Genomic DNA, 16,108 nt, shown 5'->3' on the forward strand with positions numbered 1-16,108 from the left:
AACATGTTAAATATTATATGGAAGGTCAAATGGATGTGGAAGCCACCCAACGATAGTAAGCAGCAAGCCATGGGAAGTACATAGCAATGGGAAGTACATAGAAGTACATAGCTGACAGTCACGGACTGCCCGCAACAGAGTGAGAGAGACAGCAGTCTGTGGAGTAATTGATATAGCGGCCTATGGAGCCGCAGGCTGCCAGCAGAGACGCCGGGAAGACCTGGGCGAGTCCCTGCTACGGCCCCAGATCAAATGAAGGTGCTGCAGGAGTGTGGAAGCACCCCAATGACAGTAAGCGGCCAGCCGTAAGAAGGATAAAGCAGCTGACTGAGCTGCGGGCTGCCCGCAACAAAGTGAGGGACACAGCAGTCGGCAGAGGCGTGGTAGACCCACAGCAGAGTGAAGGATAAAGCAGCCTAAGGAGCCGCAGCCTGCCAGCAGAGATATCGGGAAGATCTGGGTGAGTCCTGGGGGCGGACCTAAGAGACATTGATGTGTACAGGGGCCTGGATGTCAGAGGTGGCCCGACTGAGTGCCCTCAGGGGCCTAGGGTGATGCCAGGGAGGTGGCAGAGGGTGCCTTACCTGGGGACCGGTGCTCTACCTCCACAGACTACACCATGAGGGAACAAAGAGATCATCTGACAAGTGGCCAGCCCCGGCAGGGATCCCCCACCCCGGAGAGCATGATTTACTACCCTGTGGAGGTCGCTCTTGTTCCTGGGCAATTGAGTAACACTCGGGAGACACTGGTAAGCTTTGTGAGCAGTTCAAAGGATTTGATCGCGGGGGCTCCCTCCGGGCACTACAGCACCCGCCACATTGAGAGCACCTGACAGGAGAGCAGGCAAGGGCGAGCTACGCCGGCAGAAGGTGGTGAGCCAGTAATTGAGCCATTTTGGAGGGGCCCACAGAGACTTCCCATGCACAGAAGTGGTCTGAGTCCAGTGAAGGGGGTGCCGAGACGCAGGACGAGGTCTTGGCCCTGGCCAACCTGGAGAAGGAAGAGACCACGGGAATCCAATCTCTACACCGCTACCAGAGAACGCCAGCGATGGATCACGAAGGGGCGCAGAGCGGGAAGGACGCCATGGCGGGGAGGGGGGCGGGGGGAAGCACCTCCGTCGTGTGGTAGGGCTTTAATAAGTCATCCCGAAGGAGGAGGCCGCCGCTGCTGAGGCTGTGGGTGAGGATGGGTGGGACCCTGGCTGAAGTGGGTCAGTAGAATGGCTTCCTCACAAAGAGGATGATGCTGGGTGTAGGAAGTACAAGAATCTCAATACATCACCACCGTTAAAATGAACAGGAACTGGCTACAAGCAGTATTGTGCTATGAATGTATTTGTGTTGCCCGATTGGTTAGGGGCTGAAGTTAATCGGGGGGGGGGGACAGAGGTGGTAAGGGAGGCGGCAGGGGAGGCACAGGTTATCCTTGGGGGGGGGCGGTGGGGGGCATCAAATGGTGGGCGTCTCCAGTGAGAGGCTGAGGTCTCTAGGGGGGGAAGAGCTGTGGGGAGGGGTGGTATCATTTGGGAGAGGGCTCTGGGTAGTTTAGAGAGTGTTGGGAGCAGTTGGGTTTCCTTACCTATTTTGCAATAGAGGGGTCGGGAAGTGGGCTGAGCTACCAAAATGGTGTACACTGATGGAGGGGGCTGGGCCGACGCGCTCAAGGTGGGGATCTTAAATGTTAAGGCTTCAACTCACCCACCAAGCGATGGTTGAAGGGCAGGGATTTCTGCAATAGGGCGCTGGACATACTGGTGGTGCTAGAGACGAGGCTTGTGCAGGGGGAGAAAAGGCGCATTCCGGGGGCTCAGATTGGGTAGGTGTTCAAGAGGCTTTGGCCACGATTTACTGCCTGAACATAGGACAGTGCAATTTTTGCAGGAAGTGATGGGGGAGATGCTCAGACGGAGTATGGGACTGCTACTGTTGGGGAGGGGACTTGAATATGCGGGCAGACCGGCACATGGAACACAGTGGAGGAGGCAGTCTGTCAGGAGGGGCGATGCTTCCTTAGTTATATGACAGAGCAGGGTCTGGTTGACGTGTGGAGGGGATGTCACCTGGCTGACTTGGGCTATACCTTTTTCTCCTCAGCTCATGGCTCTGGGACGCGGATTGATTACTGGTTCATACAGCAGCAGCACCTTAGAAGGGGATCGGGTAACAAGCTTATCCTCATTAGTTGGTCAGATCACGATATGGTGGATATGAGAATTCCGCTGGTGGGCCTTCGAACAAGGGACTCCTTATGACACTGCAAAAATATGAAGACCGCAATGGAGGAGTTCTTCAGGTTTAACGATAATGGGGCGGTGGACCTCGGAACCGTGTGGGAGGCCACAGAGGCAACGTGGAGAGGCCTCTTCATACGAGCAGGCACGGCTAAGAAAAGGGTTGGGACCCTGTTGGGGAAGGCTGAGGGGCGACATTCGTGAGCTGGAGGCTGGGGCGTCGAGTGTAGGGGAAGTGGACAGTAATAAGCTTCAGCTATCGAGGGAGAAACAGCAGCAGTTGAAGGAATTGGAATTGGAGGTGGAGATGGAAGTGTCCAACTTAGTTACTTCGACAGCGATACTATAAAAAGGGGGATGAAGCAGACGCATTGCTGTTGTCGAGGCTGCGGTGGCAGCGAGCAGATCGCTGGATAACTGCAGTGGAAGATGCGGGGGAGATCACTACACTCCACCACAAGGGGACATTTTGCAGGAATTCGCCACGTTCTACAAACAACTTTATGGGTAAGAAAGGATGGTTGAAGAGGGGGAAATGGGGGGTGGCTCTGCTAGTCCTGCACGAGGGTAAGAAGGAAGATATAGATGGGCCGATTACCCAGAAGGAGGGTACTGATGGCGATTCGAGGGTTGAAGGCCGTGGGGGGCGATGGATACACAGCAGGGTTTTATCAAATGTTTTCAGGTGGCAAATTTGTTCAATCACATCCTGACCACGGGGAAGGCACCTCTGTCATTTGGTAGGGCTTTGATAACAGTGATCCCGAAAGCAAGGAGAGAGACCCCAGGAGCTGTAAGTCACATTGCCTCATATCCCACCTAAATGTGGATGCCAATATTTTTACCATGGTACTTGCCACCAGAATGGAGGGCGTCATGCCACATTTGGTGCACTCGGACAAGGTGGGTGCTATCCAGGGCAGACAGGGGGCTGATGCATTATGTAAAACACTGCATTTGATGGAGGTTGTTGCAAGAAGTGAGAGGGTAACTCAGCACTGGGTCCCCTCGATGCCAAAAAGGCGTTTAACAGGGTATACTGGAGTTTTCTCTGACGAGTATTGCATAAGTATGGGTTTGGTGAGCAGGTACTGTATTCGTCTCGGGTGGCATGGGTGGCTGCTAATGGGAGACTTTCGCAGGTCATCAACCTGAGGAGGAGTACGAGGCAAGTATACCCTCTTTCACCACTCGCTGAGCGGTTGCAGCGGGCGCCCCAGGTAGAGGGCATCATGGTGGGGGATAGGGAATTCAAGGTAGGGCTCTATGCAGATGGGGTCCTGCTGCACCTGGTGAACCCACATAGTTCAACTCAGGCGGCCTTGGATTTAATAGAGGAGTACAGGCGCTTCTAAAGTCAACAAGGGAAAGTCAGTCATATTTCCTTTTGCAGGGGATGGACTCAGGCCCCTGGGAATGGAGATTCAGCTGGAAAGCATACAGTTAGACCGGGGGGACCTGAGCGGGGCTAATTATTCACCCATGTTTAACACATTTATAGCGAAATAGTGGAATGGGGCAAAGGACACATTTCATGGATGGAGAGGATGAATGTCCTGAAAATTAAAGTGTTCCAGATCTTAGCCATAAGGATGCCAGAGGACCGCTAGTGTAAGGCTAAGGCCTGGATGCTATGGTCTCTATGCCAAAACCAGAAGCCGAGGGTTGGATATGATGCCCTGATACTGGCCAAAGATCGGGGAAGGGTAGGGTTGCCGGACCTGATGATGTGCTTTCTGGGGCCTGGGCCCAAAATACCTTCAGCTATCCCTACGCAAATATCTCCTCTCTTGAGCCCTTTTGCTTCTCTACCTCTAACTCCCTCAGGGTCAGTAATTTTTCAAAGAAACAACCTGGGGGGAGCTCTCTGTCTTCGGCTGGGGCCTCCCTCTGGAATAGCCTCCCTGCCTCTCTAAAACTTGAGGAGAACCATCTCCGATTCCGGAAGCACCTCAAGACCTTCCTCTTTGCATCTGCCTTTGCTCCCCCTCTGCCCTGCTGATCCGCTCTCTTGGCACAGTGCACCTGGCCACCCTCTGTCCCCCGGGCCCAGGTACCGGCTCACCCTGCCACCCTTTTGCACTGCCTCCTGGCCACCCCTCGCACTGGGGACTGTATCTGTAACCCCCACAGTCCCCCACACCCCATTTTTCTTTTATGCACTTATCAGACTTACCCAGTTCTGCTGCCGTAAACACAGCTTATGCCACTTGCTGACCGCACTACCCCTGTTATTGCTTCATTATGTATTTATTTGTATTTATTATTATTTATCTGTTCTCCTCAGCTCTGCACTTTCCACTCTCCCCCTTCCATGCTCATTTCCCCTTTCCCATGCACTTGCACGTTCTCAATGTCACTGGGCCTAGTAAGATGGTTGTATTGTTCTCCCCTGTTTCCCCCTCCCTTGCCTTGTTGCACTCTGAAACACTTGTGTACGAGCGTGATACAAATAAAATATCGTATCATAAAGCCACCCAGGTGAGGGCAATGATACCACACCTGCGGGAGGACCCTGACAACAGTAGGTTTATCTTGAAAATTATCACTTGCGTTCAGCAACGGTGGGGGAGTGCTTCTGGGTCCCAAGGGAGAGCGGACCGTGAGGATAATTGGGGAACACCTGATCCCTGAGGTTTATTGGGATGTTTGAAGAAAGGAAGCTGGAATGCGGGGAGTCACCACGTGGCCTTCACCAATGAGTCACATTTGGGCTCCCCCTGTGAGGGATGAGATATCTGAGCCGGAGAGATGCCAGAAGTGGTTTGAGTCGGTCAACTGTGGGTGAAGGGGCACTTCACAGGGATCCAGGAGCTGGAGACTGGTTTCGGTATTGGAAAGCTGCCCGTTCTCCTCCATCTCAGACTGAAAGGGGTCTTCACAGCAGAGAAATGGAGGGAACTAATTCAAAGGGACAAAAATATACTGGGCTTACAGTAACAGCTGTTCCGTTGGGCGACTCATTCAGCATTAATTGAAAGTGAAATATGGTTGTAACCAAATCTTGGGTGGGGACAGGAATAACCCCTCTGTTTCTTGTAGGTATTGATATGTCGCTAGTCACTGGACCGACGGTGAGCCACAGGAAAACCCGTAAGAAATAGTAAAACTAGTATGCCGAGGCATGCAAAACGATCCAGGACAAAAGCGCCTTGTTAGTGGTGATTGCAACATGAATTTTAATTTCAACTGTAGTGAGATAAATGCCCTCTATTTATACGTGTTTCGGCCCCTAACTGCCTTTTTCAAATTAGGGCTGGTGTAATCAAAACTGGTGCAAAATTAAATAAACAGCACAAATGTATTTCATCATACACATTCAAGGCAGAGATATAAAAACAAAACAGTAAACACGTTTTCAATATCATGGTATAAATGCAACAATACGATTGTGTAATTGTCAGATCACAAAAGTTCATTGGTCAATTGTAAAAAGAAAAAAACAAAAGAAAAAAACACACAAAAAAAGATAATAATATTGGTTATATGGGGAGGGGTAAGGAGGATAGACATACAAACAAAACAAGAGACAAAAGAAAATGAATGCATTAGTCTCGGTTGTCCTATCCCAATAATGTACAGTAAGAAACCACGGCTAATTCTTGTCAAAAACTTACCCACACCAGGGGTCATTGACTTCTCATTCAGCAATAGTATATTGGGTCAAATCCCATTCATATCTATATAATTCCCGAGAGAAAGATCTAAAATTCTCTTTAGGCTCTTCTTGTTACACTTCAAGAGATTGCACTCAATATTGTTGCGCTCAAACAATTACTTTTCATTGTGCATGTTATATTATGATAGTAATGCAAACGCTGCATTGCTCCTCCATTTTGTAAGGTGCAATGTTGCGTTCTAGTTAGTTTCCATATAAAAAGTAGTGCACTAAAAAGTACATTTAACTACATGTGTTTTATGTTTGACAAAATGTCCTCTCAATATTGTTATTCTTTAATTTACATTTCAATGTGCGTGTCCATTATATAAGATATAATACTGCGCTCTTGTTAGTCTCCATAATCCATGCTGGAAACAACCATAGATTAAACTAAGCGTCTCAGTTTGTTCGAAATAATACCAATGCAGTATTCTACCTCCAATACATGATGTTTTAGTTCAATTCAATCGCAATAATGCGTCTCATCCGAAACAAAACTATCATCATCTGCCCATTACATGTCCCCACATCTTTAAACATCCTATTGTGAGAACACCGGTATGCCTTGACAGCAAAAGCCACTTAGAAGGAACAGAAATCTCTTGCGTCGGCTGCACTCGTTCAGTCGAGCGCCATCTTGGAACCTAATTTAAAGGTTCCCATGGCTACCCGACGCCAACGCTGTTGCTTCGCTCTGTTGCTTTGCAACAGGCGCGCGAGCAGTCTAAACTGCATGCTCTGATTGCGGTTGCCTAAATTAACTCATTTAGCTACTCGTTTGATTGTTACCATGTACCGCTTAGCCCTATTACTTAGAGTATATCTATAAGTTCATTATACTGTTTATCTTGGTCTGAATTAACTCATTTAATCATTAGGAAAGTGAAATTACCGAATATGTCAATAGTTACATTCCTCTGTTGATGGACATCTAAATACAGGTGCTATTTCATAGTTGCTGTATAATTACCTTAATCGTGTAGGCACACTGGTTAGTGCGTGCTAACACGGACATTGTGTTACTGCTTAATATAAAACGGATCTAGTAGAAATTATCCAATTAAAGAACTGTAACGAAAACATGTTTTAGGAAAAAGAGAACATATTAGTGCATGCCGCTATTAATGAGTACTGTTGCAATAGTTGAGACAGTAAGTCCCCTTCCAGCTATGCCAAAATGTATATCTGCCAATGCCTATACCACCACAAATCTGAAATCACATTTCCAACTGATTTCAACCACATGATGAGGTTAAATGCATTCAAGTCATTATAAAAATGATACAATTTCTGTGTCGAGATTTAACCAGAGTACCGTTGCATTAAAGAAACAAATAATTTTAGCTTCTGCTTGGCGTAATGCGCATACACGATCTCATCCCCTCTTATTCATAGTAACATGCTTTAAGCCAATAAACTGTATGTCGGCCTTATTGTCCAACTGGTGATTCTGTTGCCAATGCACTGCCAGGGGTAGGGTCGGTTCTTGACTACCAATTTTAGCAAGATGTTCTCGAATTCTAATTCTAAGCTCTTTTGGTGCTACCTATATACAGTTTTTTACATGTACATTTAACAGCATAGACAACGTACTTTGTTCTGCAATTGATCATTTGTTTAATCAAAAATGTTTTTCCATTATGGCCCTCCAGGCTTTTGATTTTGTCTTCTGCAAATGTGCACATTGTGCAGAAGCCACATTTCCTGAAGCCTGGTTCCATTTTGGTCAGCCATGTCTTTGGGTCTTTGCTTTCTTGAAAATAATGCTCGGATTCCCATCAATACATTTGGTCAAATGTTCGTCTGATTGTAGTAAGTACGAGTGTTTTTTTAGGGTTTTTCTGATTAGTTAGTGATCTTTATTATATTGCGTTACAAACATGAGTTTCGTTTGTTTATCTTCTGTACGTTTTCTGGTGATCAGTGTATCCTCTTGTCGCAAGTTCTTAGTTCTTTCAAAAGCCTTCTGTAGATACTTATTAGGGTAACCTCTTTGCTTAAATCTACTCCTCAAAAGTTTACATTTTTGTTTGAATCCTTGATCATCTTGACAGTTCCTTCTTGCGTGAATATATTCGCCATAGGGGATGTTATGGATGGTGGTGCGTTGGTGACAACTGTGTGCATGTAAACACCGAATTCACTTCCGTGGGCTTGCGAAATGTCCTAGTTTCAAGGTGATCCTCCTTAACATAGATGGTGAGATCTAAAAAGTTTATAGCATCAGCATTGGATTCTCCTGTAAATTCAATCTCAAATCGGTTGTGATTAAGTCTTTCTGTGAATTCTTGTAGTGCTATTGCAGACCCATCCCTAAAAGTCAAACCAGGGCTGCGAAGTATCTGCTCTTAAATGCGCCTGTCCCCTGAAGCGGTCGGAGCAGTCACTGCTTCCACCTCCACTCCACGACGGAGCCGCCTCGTTATGGGATCCATGACTGCACTGTGTGCCGAGGAGGAGCGCCTAACCTGCGCTCATTTCATCAGCCTCAGACGTGGACACCACAAACCCCTGCATTTAATGGCATGCTGCGGGCACACGCTTCTTCAGGCTTACTTGGAACAAAGTTAACAGCAAACTCAAGGGAGCAATGACTTCTGCTCAAGCCACTGTTCTGCTGCCTTTCTGGATATCTTCCCTTGGACCACTGCAGAGCTTCGGGAAGGGAAGCTAGGCTTGAAGGGGGCCAGGCCTCACCCAGAGAGACAGTAGGCCCCTGCTCACCTCCTGATACTCACTTGTACTTTGCTTCCAATATAGAAAACAAAATGGCTTCCTTGTACAAACAGACGACCGATCCAATCACATGAATAACATTATCCTGACATCACTAACTACACAGCCAATCATGTCGTACTAGAACACCACCCACAAACTAGTATATGGACAATTTGAAAACCAAATACATTAACATATGGAACAGAACTTAAAAGATGCAGTAAAAATTTTGAAAAGCATCAATCAAGTGAAATAACTTTTAATTAACATTAACAGATGGCGGCCTCCATTTTGGAAGTAAAAATGTCTGACAAATTCACCACACAGTAGAAATTCAGCCAAAGAGTGCAAAAAGAGTTGTGTTGTGGGAGGAGATGGTTGGAAAGCCCTATAGATTTCATTTAATGATGAGTGTTAAATGGGAGGGACACATAGGCAAACTACATAATATCCATCCTCATATGTCAACCTTCATTGAAAAGCATTACAAACCTGCATCCAAAGCCCCTATTCAAGCTCTCATATTAAAGCTATTATTTTAACGACAATAGTTTCGGCTTATATGTAGCATGTTCAGCGCCACCTAATAGCTGAAACTAAAAACAAATCTTCTTCAAAACCTCTGCATAACACACAGAGCAATCCACGGCCAAGGAGCGGAAAGCATATAGGGGAAAATCACTGTCTACAAACCAACACGAACACTCAAATCCAGCAAAAACATCCACGTCGAACAAAAACAATAATCAAAGCAAAAATGTTGGGGATCATCATTTTCCTACATAGCAGTGAAACTCGACCTGGCTCCCGAAGGAACCACAAAGAAGAGGATCACCAAGTTCATGAAATTATTCAAAACATGGCTCGTTAATAATCCGAGCTGAAGAAAACTTAAGAGCAACAAAAAATCCACTCACCACAACGCAAAAGAACTCCACGAGACTGGACCTCTCAAATGCTAACCACTACACACCAGGAACAAGAATAAGCGAAAGGGCCAACCCATCGCAACAAACCCAAACCGCTCCAGCCAACCCTACTAATAATTCTCTAACCCTTGAACACTCAGCATATCCACCTCATTACATAACCGACTTGACACAAACCTCAGACATGAAACACTGAAACTACAAACAATCTTACACAGATTCTCACAACACCCAACGCGCAGAGGAATACTTGCATACAACACAGAAATTGCACAGTGACCAAAGCTCTCTTGTGCTTTTCCCTCTTAACCCCACTAACCAACCCGACCCCCTTCCTTTTTGGATCCACCAGAGCGCCTGGCGCTGATGGAAATGGCAGCGGTGGGCGGTACAAGTCCCAATAACATAACATAACATTTATTTACCTGCTCAAAAGATGTCCTATGCCACAAGATAGGAATAGACTGACGTGCTGCTCTCATTGTACTGTATCGAACCTCGCTGCTGATGGCAGTTTAAATTGGTTTTGTTGGAGTCCGATTATCACCATGCAGAGGGGTTGCTGCTGCGTTGCTGTCCTGTGCGCTCTCTCCACTTACATGTTCTTTAAGTTCCCATTATTTTCATAGAGAGTTGGTATAAATTCTTCCAGAAAGCGTTCCATATTCCCTTTCTCAGTTCCCTCCAGTAATACATATTGTTCCTAGATCGGTACTCCATATTGCTAAATTGCTGGAGTTTCGTCAGCAGCGTCGTATTGGTGCTCTCTGCATTCTCTGCTGATTAAACTCTCTGTGGCTCTCCTACTCAATTTATCAACCTCTTTTCTCGGGAGTAGCTCTTCAGAAATTAACTCTTAATAATGCAGAAACATTTGGCATGCTTACTTCCATCTAACGACTTTAGACTACTTAACAAGTCAAAACTCAAGCATGCCTTCTATATGATGTTCTTTAGTGAAATAATACCAAACGTGTAACTATAGAAGATCCTTTCTGGATTTCTATACATCCACATCTCCATACAACAAAACAAAGCATTACCACTTCTTGATTCACGTCATGTACAGACCTTGGTAGTTTGTATTTCCGTCTATAATTAGTACCTCCCATGTTGACCCTGCGCTTGGCTTTTGTGCCAATGCCATACACAGGAAATTCATGTCTGTCGTGACTTGTATAAGGAGGTGGTAAATGTTTTTTTCTGTGTCGGTCACAGTCAGCAGTGCATTCTCGTCTTCAACTGTTTGAGAAACTGGGTGACACAGAAAACATCCAGAAATCCAACCTCACACCTGCCATTTCTGTAACATTTTTATGGGCAATGAGGTACACTCTGGTCAACGCTATACCACAAGAGGATAACCAGATTCAATCCCTCTGTTCTCTGACTCAGATTGCCGAGGACAGATCTCTATCAGTCAGAAGCTACACGGCCCTCCTAGTTTTAATGTTCGCATGCATCCCAATATTTCCTTTCCACAGGTGAAGAATGTGAATCCTGCAAGACCTTTAATCCCAGCAGTTACAAATATCTCAGGAATGCCCCGAAGTGTTGTTACCAGAAGCGTTAAGCATGCTCTTTTGTGTATGAACTGCAGAAATCTCATTGTGGCAGTGCATCTGCAACAAGAGTTGGTTTTGTTAAATGATGCATTATTGAAAGGTGGCATTTAATGTTATTTACTTCCTCCAACCCCTCTGCGCTTGGAAGGAGGCCCGACTGAATGTTGTGTGCACGGATCATCTTGAATGATTGTCAGAATGTTTTTTATTTTACAGTATATTTTTTAATATAGTGTCATCCCTCCAACACGAACTACTGTCCATAACTGAATAGCTGCGTGTGCCGGGGGCGGGGTGCTATGAATGTTTTTGTGTGATTTTAGATATAGTTTTCATTCTGATTTATATTTACAGGAAGTAAAGTAATTGTGTTTACTATAGTAAATTGGTATGCACAACTTAAGTTCTTTCCAATCACTGGAGATTGCAGATGTAGGCCGAAATGACTTAACAGACCTGGTGTGAATGTGTCACTATGGCAATTTGGTTTGACTTGATGTGTTGGTGTTAACTTAATTTTGACGTCCTTCGTTCCTCCAAAGGAATACTTCAGAGGGAAGTGATCATTTATGTTGCCCTAGAAAACGGACAGTCACTAGTAAAATGCATTTATTGTCTCCTGTTCGGTTTTTGCTGATTATAACGTTGAATTCAATTTTACAGTCTCAGGCAAAAGTTTACGAGAAAAGTCAAGCAAGCGACAAGATTCAAGAAAGGTGAGCAAAATAAAGTTATTGCACTTGTTTGATATGCATTTTGTTTACTTTAACTTGGGTGTGCTGCAGTTTAAATGATCTTGCTTAACTTGTGTATCTGTATTAATGTCCATTATTTTCTGTTTATTTTGCATGAATCAATTTGGTGGCAGTGTGATTTGAGAGTGATCCTTTAGCCTGTTTAAATCGATTGACGCATACTTTTCATGTATGGCAAGCCTTCACCGGCCATGATCATATACTGTAGTCCATCTCAAATATCGAGATCTTCATTTTTAGTGCGAGAGGTAATCCGGAGTAGTTTAGTTTCATATCTGCTTCTTTCCATGGAGCAATGCATCAGTAGCCTTCTGATTATAACAATATTATCGATGGGTTTGTATCAAGCGGGTGAGTTTTTGAATGTTCACTACTTTAAATCCTCTTATATGTTGGCAAGTGAACAGAGTTCACTTGACGTACACTGGCACTCTGCTGCCACAGTATATAATGGAATTGATTGTTGGACTGGCAGCTGAATATGGTTGGGGGGGTGTGTCAACAAAGGTTATATAAAACGCTTCTGCTTGTGAAGTAATGGATAAAAGTAGATCCTGTGTGCACTTTTTTGAAATTTCAAATTATTTTAGAGACCAGAAAATATAAACCAGGATAGCACTCTTTTGTTATCTATGGTTTACTTGTTTTTATTTGTAATGTTTTAAAAATGGGTGTGTGGCCAGCAGACATCCACCGAGGATGTCTGGTGTTTGAGGTCCTCTATTATAACATCCCTTTTACCTATGCAGGCATTCAGTTAACTGTGAAGCAACTCTCCAGTGCTTCTGGAGATGCTGTGATGCTGGAGTTCAAGTTGGAGGAATGAAATTCTAATATGTTCTTTATAAAATCAGCACTTTATTCCAGACGGAAACTACAATATACATTTCCATGATGGGGAGCACCCCAGGGCTGGGGATACGGTGCTCCTCAGTGAGTTGTCTGGTGGGTTCTTGATACACACATTGCACCCTCTGATATTGGACTTGTGGTGCTTTCGGCAGCAGGTGTTTAGGAAAACTGGGACAACTACAGGGTATGCAATGGGACTTGCTGCAACCAGCATTCCTGTGGCAAACCCGGGGCTCTGCCTGGTGGGCAGTGAGTCGCATGGGGGCTGAGTGGGCTTGCCCTGTGATGAAGAGTGCTCTTTGACCAGTTATTGGGATATTGCTGGGGGTGTGCAACACCTGCCTCTCCAGGCCCTCCAGGGTCTGTCTTGTCTCGACTTTGACCCTAATCATGATGCTTGCTTTGGCCCCCTTCCAGTCTGTTTTATTGGGTCCACTCATGGTACTACCCTTTGCTCAGTCCAAATTGTGCATTGTACCCCATATGCGAACCGTGCTGGTAGTTATCGCTGACCTGCTATCATGTCATCTTCCATATAAGGAGATGGCAAAAATCACACAATCCGTGGGACCTGAGTGGGCTGTTGGTTCCAGAGTACCAGGAACTCTGCTTAGACATTCCTCTTCACAGACAAGTCTGGCAAAGCATCTCGGGCCTCTCCCATCACCAAAGAAGACATTTTCAACATTGCCTGCAAACATTCCAAGGACTCACTGAATCCTTCCAGACCCAAATCAGACCGCTCTCGGAGCTTGTGAAAAGGGCTGCTGAGACCCAAAGGGTGATTCAGTGCATGGAAGAGTGTGTTTCTGCAAATAAGACAGCCCTACAGGAGCAGAAATCGCAACAAGATCAACAAGACTATGATGCCAAAAATATTAAAACGGTGGAATGCATCTTACAAGATCTAACCTTTAAGTGCAAAGACCTTTAAAAATTGCTGCCATCTGGAAAATCTGCTTATTTTAAGGAAGATATGGAAGCAGCACAGTTCCACAGGTGTGTCCAAGAGCTTTTTGGGGGCGAAGGGCATTGTTCAAGACCATCACTTGGGCCAACATCAAGGTGCAGAGGCATGGCGTAGAAACATTGTAGTCAAATTGGCCTTATTCCCAGTGAAAGAGTGAATCTTAAGAAGTATGCGCCATGCTCCTTTGCGTTTTTCCACCTCAGAGGTACAAGTCTACTTCGTAAAAGCAAATTCCAGGATGTTACCATTTTCCGAGAACCTTATAGGTAGTCGTATGTTGTGACCTGGTCTAGCCTTTGGCCAGCCACTTCAGCGTTCAGGTTAGTGTGCTTCAAGATGATATGCCTAAAAACCATAGCTTTTGTTTTCCCCTTGTTAATTACCAAACGCAATTCCTTGAATTTGGTATCAAAGCGCAACGGGGTGTGCCAAATAATCCCATGGGGGAAGTTGCAAACAAAACACCATCGTAGTTAGAAAACCAGGCTGGATATGTATCTGAATCCAGCCTAGGTGGGTCCAAGCAATGCTCAACCAACTCATTGATGCGCTCGTTAATGTAGATACAGAAAAAGAGCGGGGCAAGGAAACCACCCTGCCTCACTCCCTTATCTACGTCAAATGTGGTGGTGAACTCCTCTCCTAATCCCCAGCGTACAGCCGCCCTGTTGTCAGAGTATACATTCTGAATGATGGTCAGTAAGTGTTGCAATATATTTTTGCTGGCTAAAACCTGCCAAAGACGACTTGTAGAAACACAGTCGAAAGTAGTCTTGAGGTCTATAAAAACCACATAGACCTACGTCCTTCTCTTCTAGTAACTGTATACTTCATCAGAATCGGCTATAGGCAAAAGCTTTGGTCTAGGGTGCTTATGCCTTGCTGAAAACCTGCCTGCAGATGGGTAATGATCTCAGCTGTGTCCACCCATTCATGAAGAATTCCTCTGCCACATCAAGCAGAGAAATTGAGTGGTAGTTCCCCAGCTGAACCTTGCCAATCTTTTTATAAATTGGCCCCATCTCTGCCTCCCTCCAAGAGCCTGGAATGGTTCCCAGTTTGATAACAGCATTGAAAGCACAGCATAACACTGGCCCCCATATGAGTATCTCATCTTCGAATGAATCAATGGGGATTGTATCCATGGCAGGAGCTTTTTCCCCTGCCAATTGACATATAGCATCCTTGACCTCAATATCTGTGATGCAGAGACTGCCTGCTCTTCGTTGTAACACCTTTCCCACCATTGAGGAGGTTGTGGTCCTCCTTAGAGGAAATTATCTCTGTGTCCCTGTTTAATTCTCAAAGTGGGTCCTCACATCTGGGCCAATACTGCTCTGCAATCCACAATTATCACGTGCATCCCTCCCAACTACCAATTTCCAAAAGGTGCTCGAGTCTCCCCTCTTATAAACGTCCTGCAGCTCCTTCCATCTTCCTCTGTAATACAGCTCCTTTTTCAATTGAATGTCCTCTTATAGTTGGTTCTATGGGTGCCGAGACAAGTTTTATCTACTTCATTAAGGCACAATTTTAATGCAGCCTTAGATTCCCTTCACTCCTCATCAGAGATCCTCTTTTTTGCTAGTGTGAATTTCTTGACCAACTTTCGTAAACATAGAGTACAGGTTAAGAACAAGCGTATTGTATTCTGTCAGCACCATCTCATTTGGACCTGCTCTTTGGCCAATTCCTTGAATGTTTTTCATGATGTCTCTATAAATGCTCGGCTATTTGTTGTTTCCTTCAATGGTAGCCCATTTCACAGAATGACGAGCATGCCTGCTAAACTATCTGGGAGGAACTATTTGATAGCCCAGATCCATTGGTCTATCGCACAGAACATCTAATATCACAGGAAAGTGGTTATGGTTGCTCTCACATGGATGTAGAACTTCAAATCTGCCAACCAAAGCCCAATTTCTGGAGCTTATTAGCACAAAGTCAATCCTTGATGATCCGTTATGTCCATAAACGGTGTACCTTGCTTGTTGCTATGAGACCACTCGGCCATTACAGGCTCTGAGATTTAAGCTGTCTAGAATGCAGGCTGTTTCAATTCCTTGGCTATGGGTCTTCACCGGATAATCTGCCATCAATGCAGTGATATCCCAAGAAGACTCCTGCTCTTCCCATAGATCAAACAGCGCTCTCAATGCCTTAAACTGCAGGATCAAGTCACCTATAGCTAGGATAAGTGGAGAGGCTTCTTTAGGAGATTCCCATTTAGCTTTCAACTTGCATTAATATCAGGCTATTGAGATGTGAAACCCGGTTATAAATATTAAATAAGATAGTTTGGCTCTCTGGGGGTTGTAATTATTAAATGTTGGAGATATGGTGTGCCAGCATCATATGCCTCAATATTCCAGTTCAAATCAGTCTTTACCCAAATCAGTAGTTCCCCTCTGTGCCTACCTTT

The 16,108-nt window shown here is 45.3% G+C and overlaps 1 protein-coding gene across 3 annotated transcripts in view; it reads left to right on the top strand.

Moving 5' to 3' along the window:
- The window catches only part of LOC138570801 (uncharacterized), a 941,103-nt gene that overhangs the window by 621,556 nt on the left and 303,439 nt on the right, over positions 1-16,108 (top strand). For all 3 annotated transcript variants that reach the window (XM_069649146.1, XM_069649147.1, XM_069649148.1), the window contains exon 8: positions 11,773-11,825. In XM_069649146.1, coding sequence (XP_069505247.1) covers positions 11,773-11,825 — 53 coding nt within the window. The remainder of the gene's footprint in view (positions 1-11,772; positions 11,826-16,108) is intronic.

This window comes from Ambystoma mexicanum, chromosome 1p (genome assembly GCF_040938575.1).
Source record: "Ambystoma mexicanum isolate Mex_15411 chromosome 1p, UKY_AmexF1_1, whole genome shotgun sequence".
NCBI lineage: Eukaryota > Metazoa > Chordata > Amphibia > Caudata > Ambystomatidae > Ambystoma > Ambystoma mexicanum.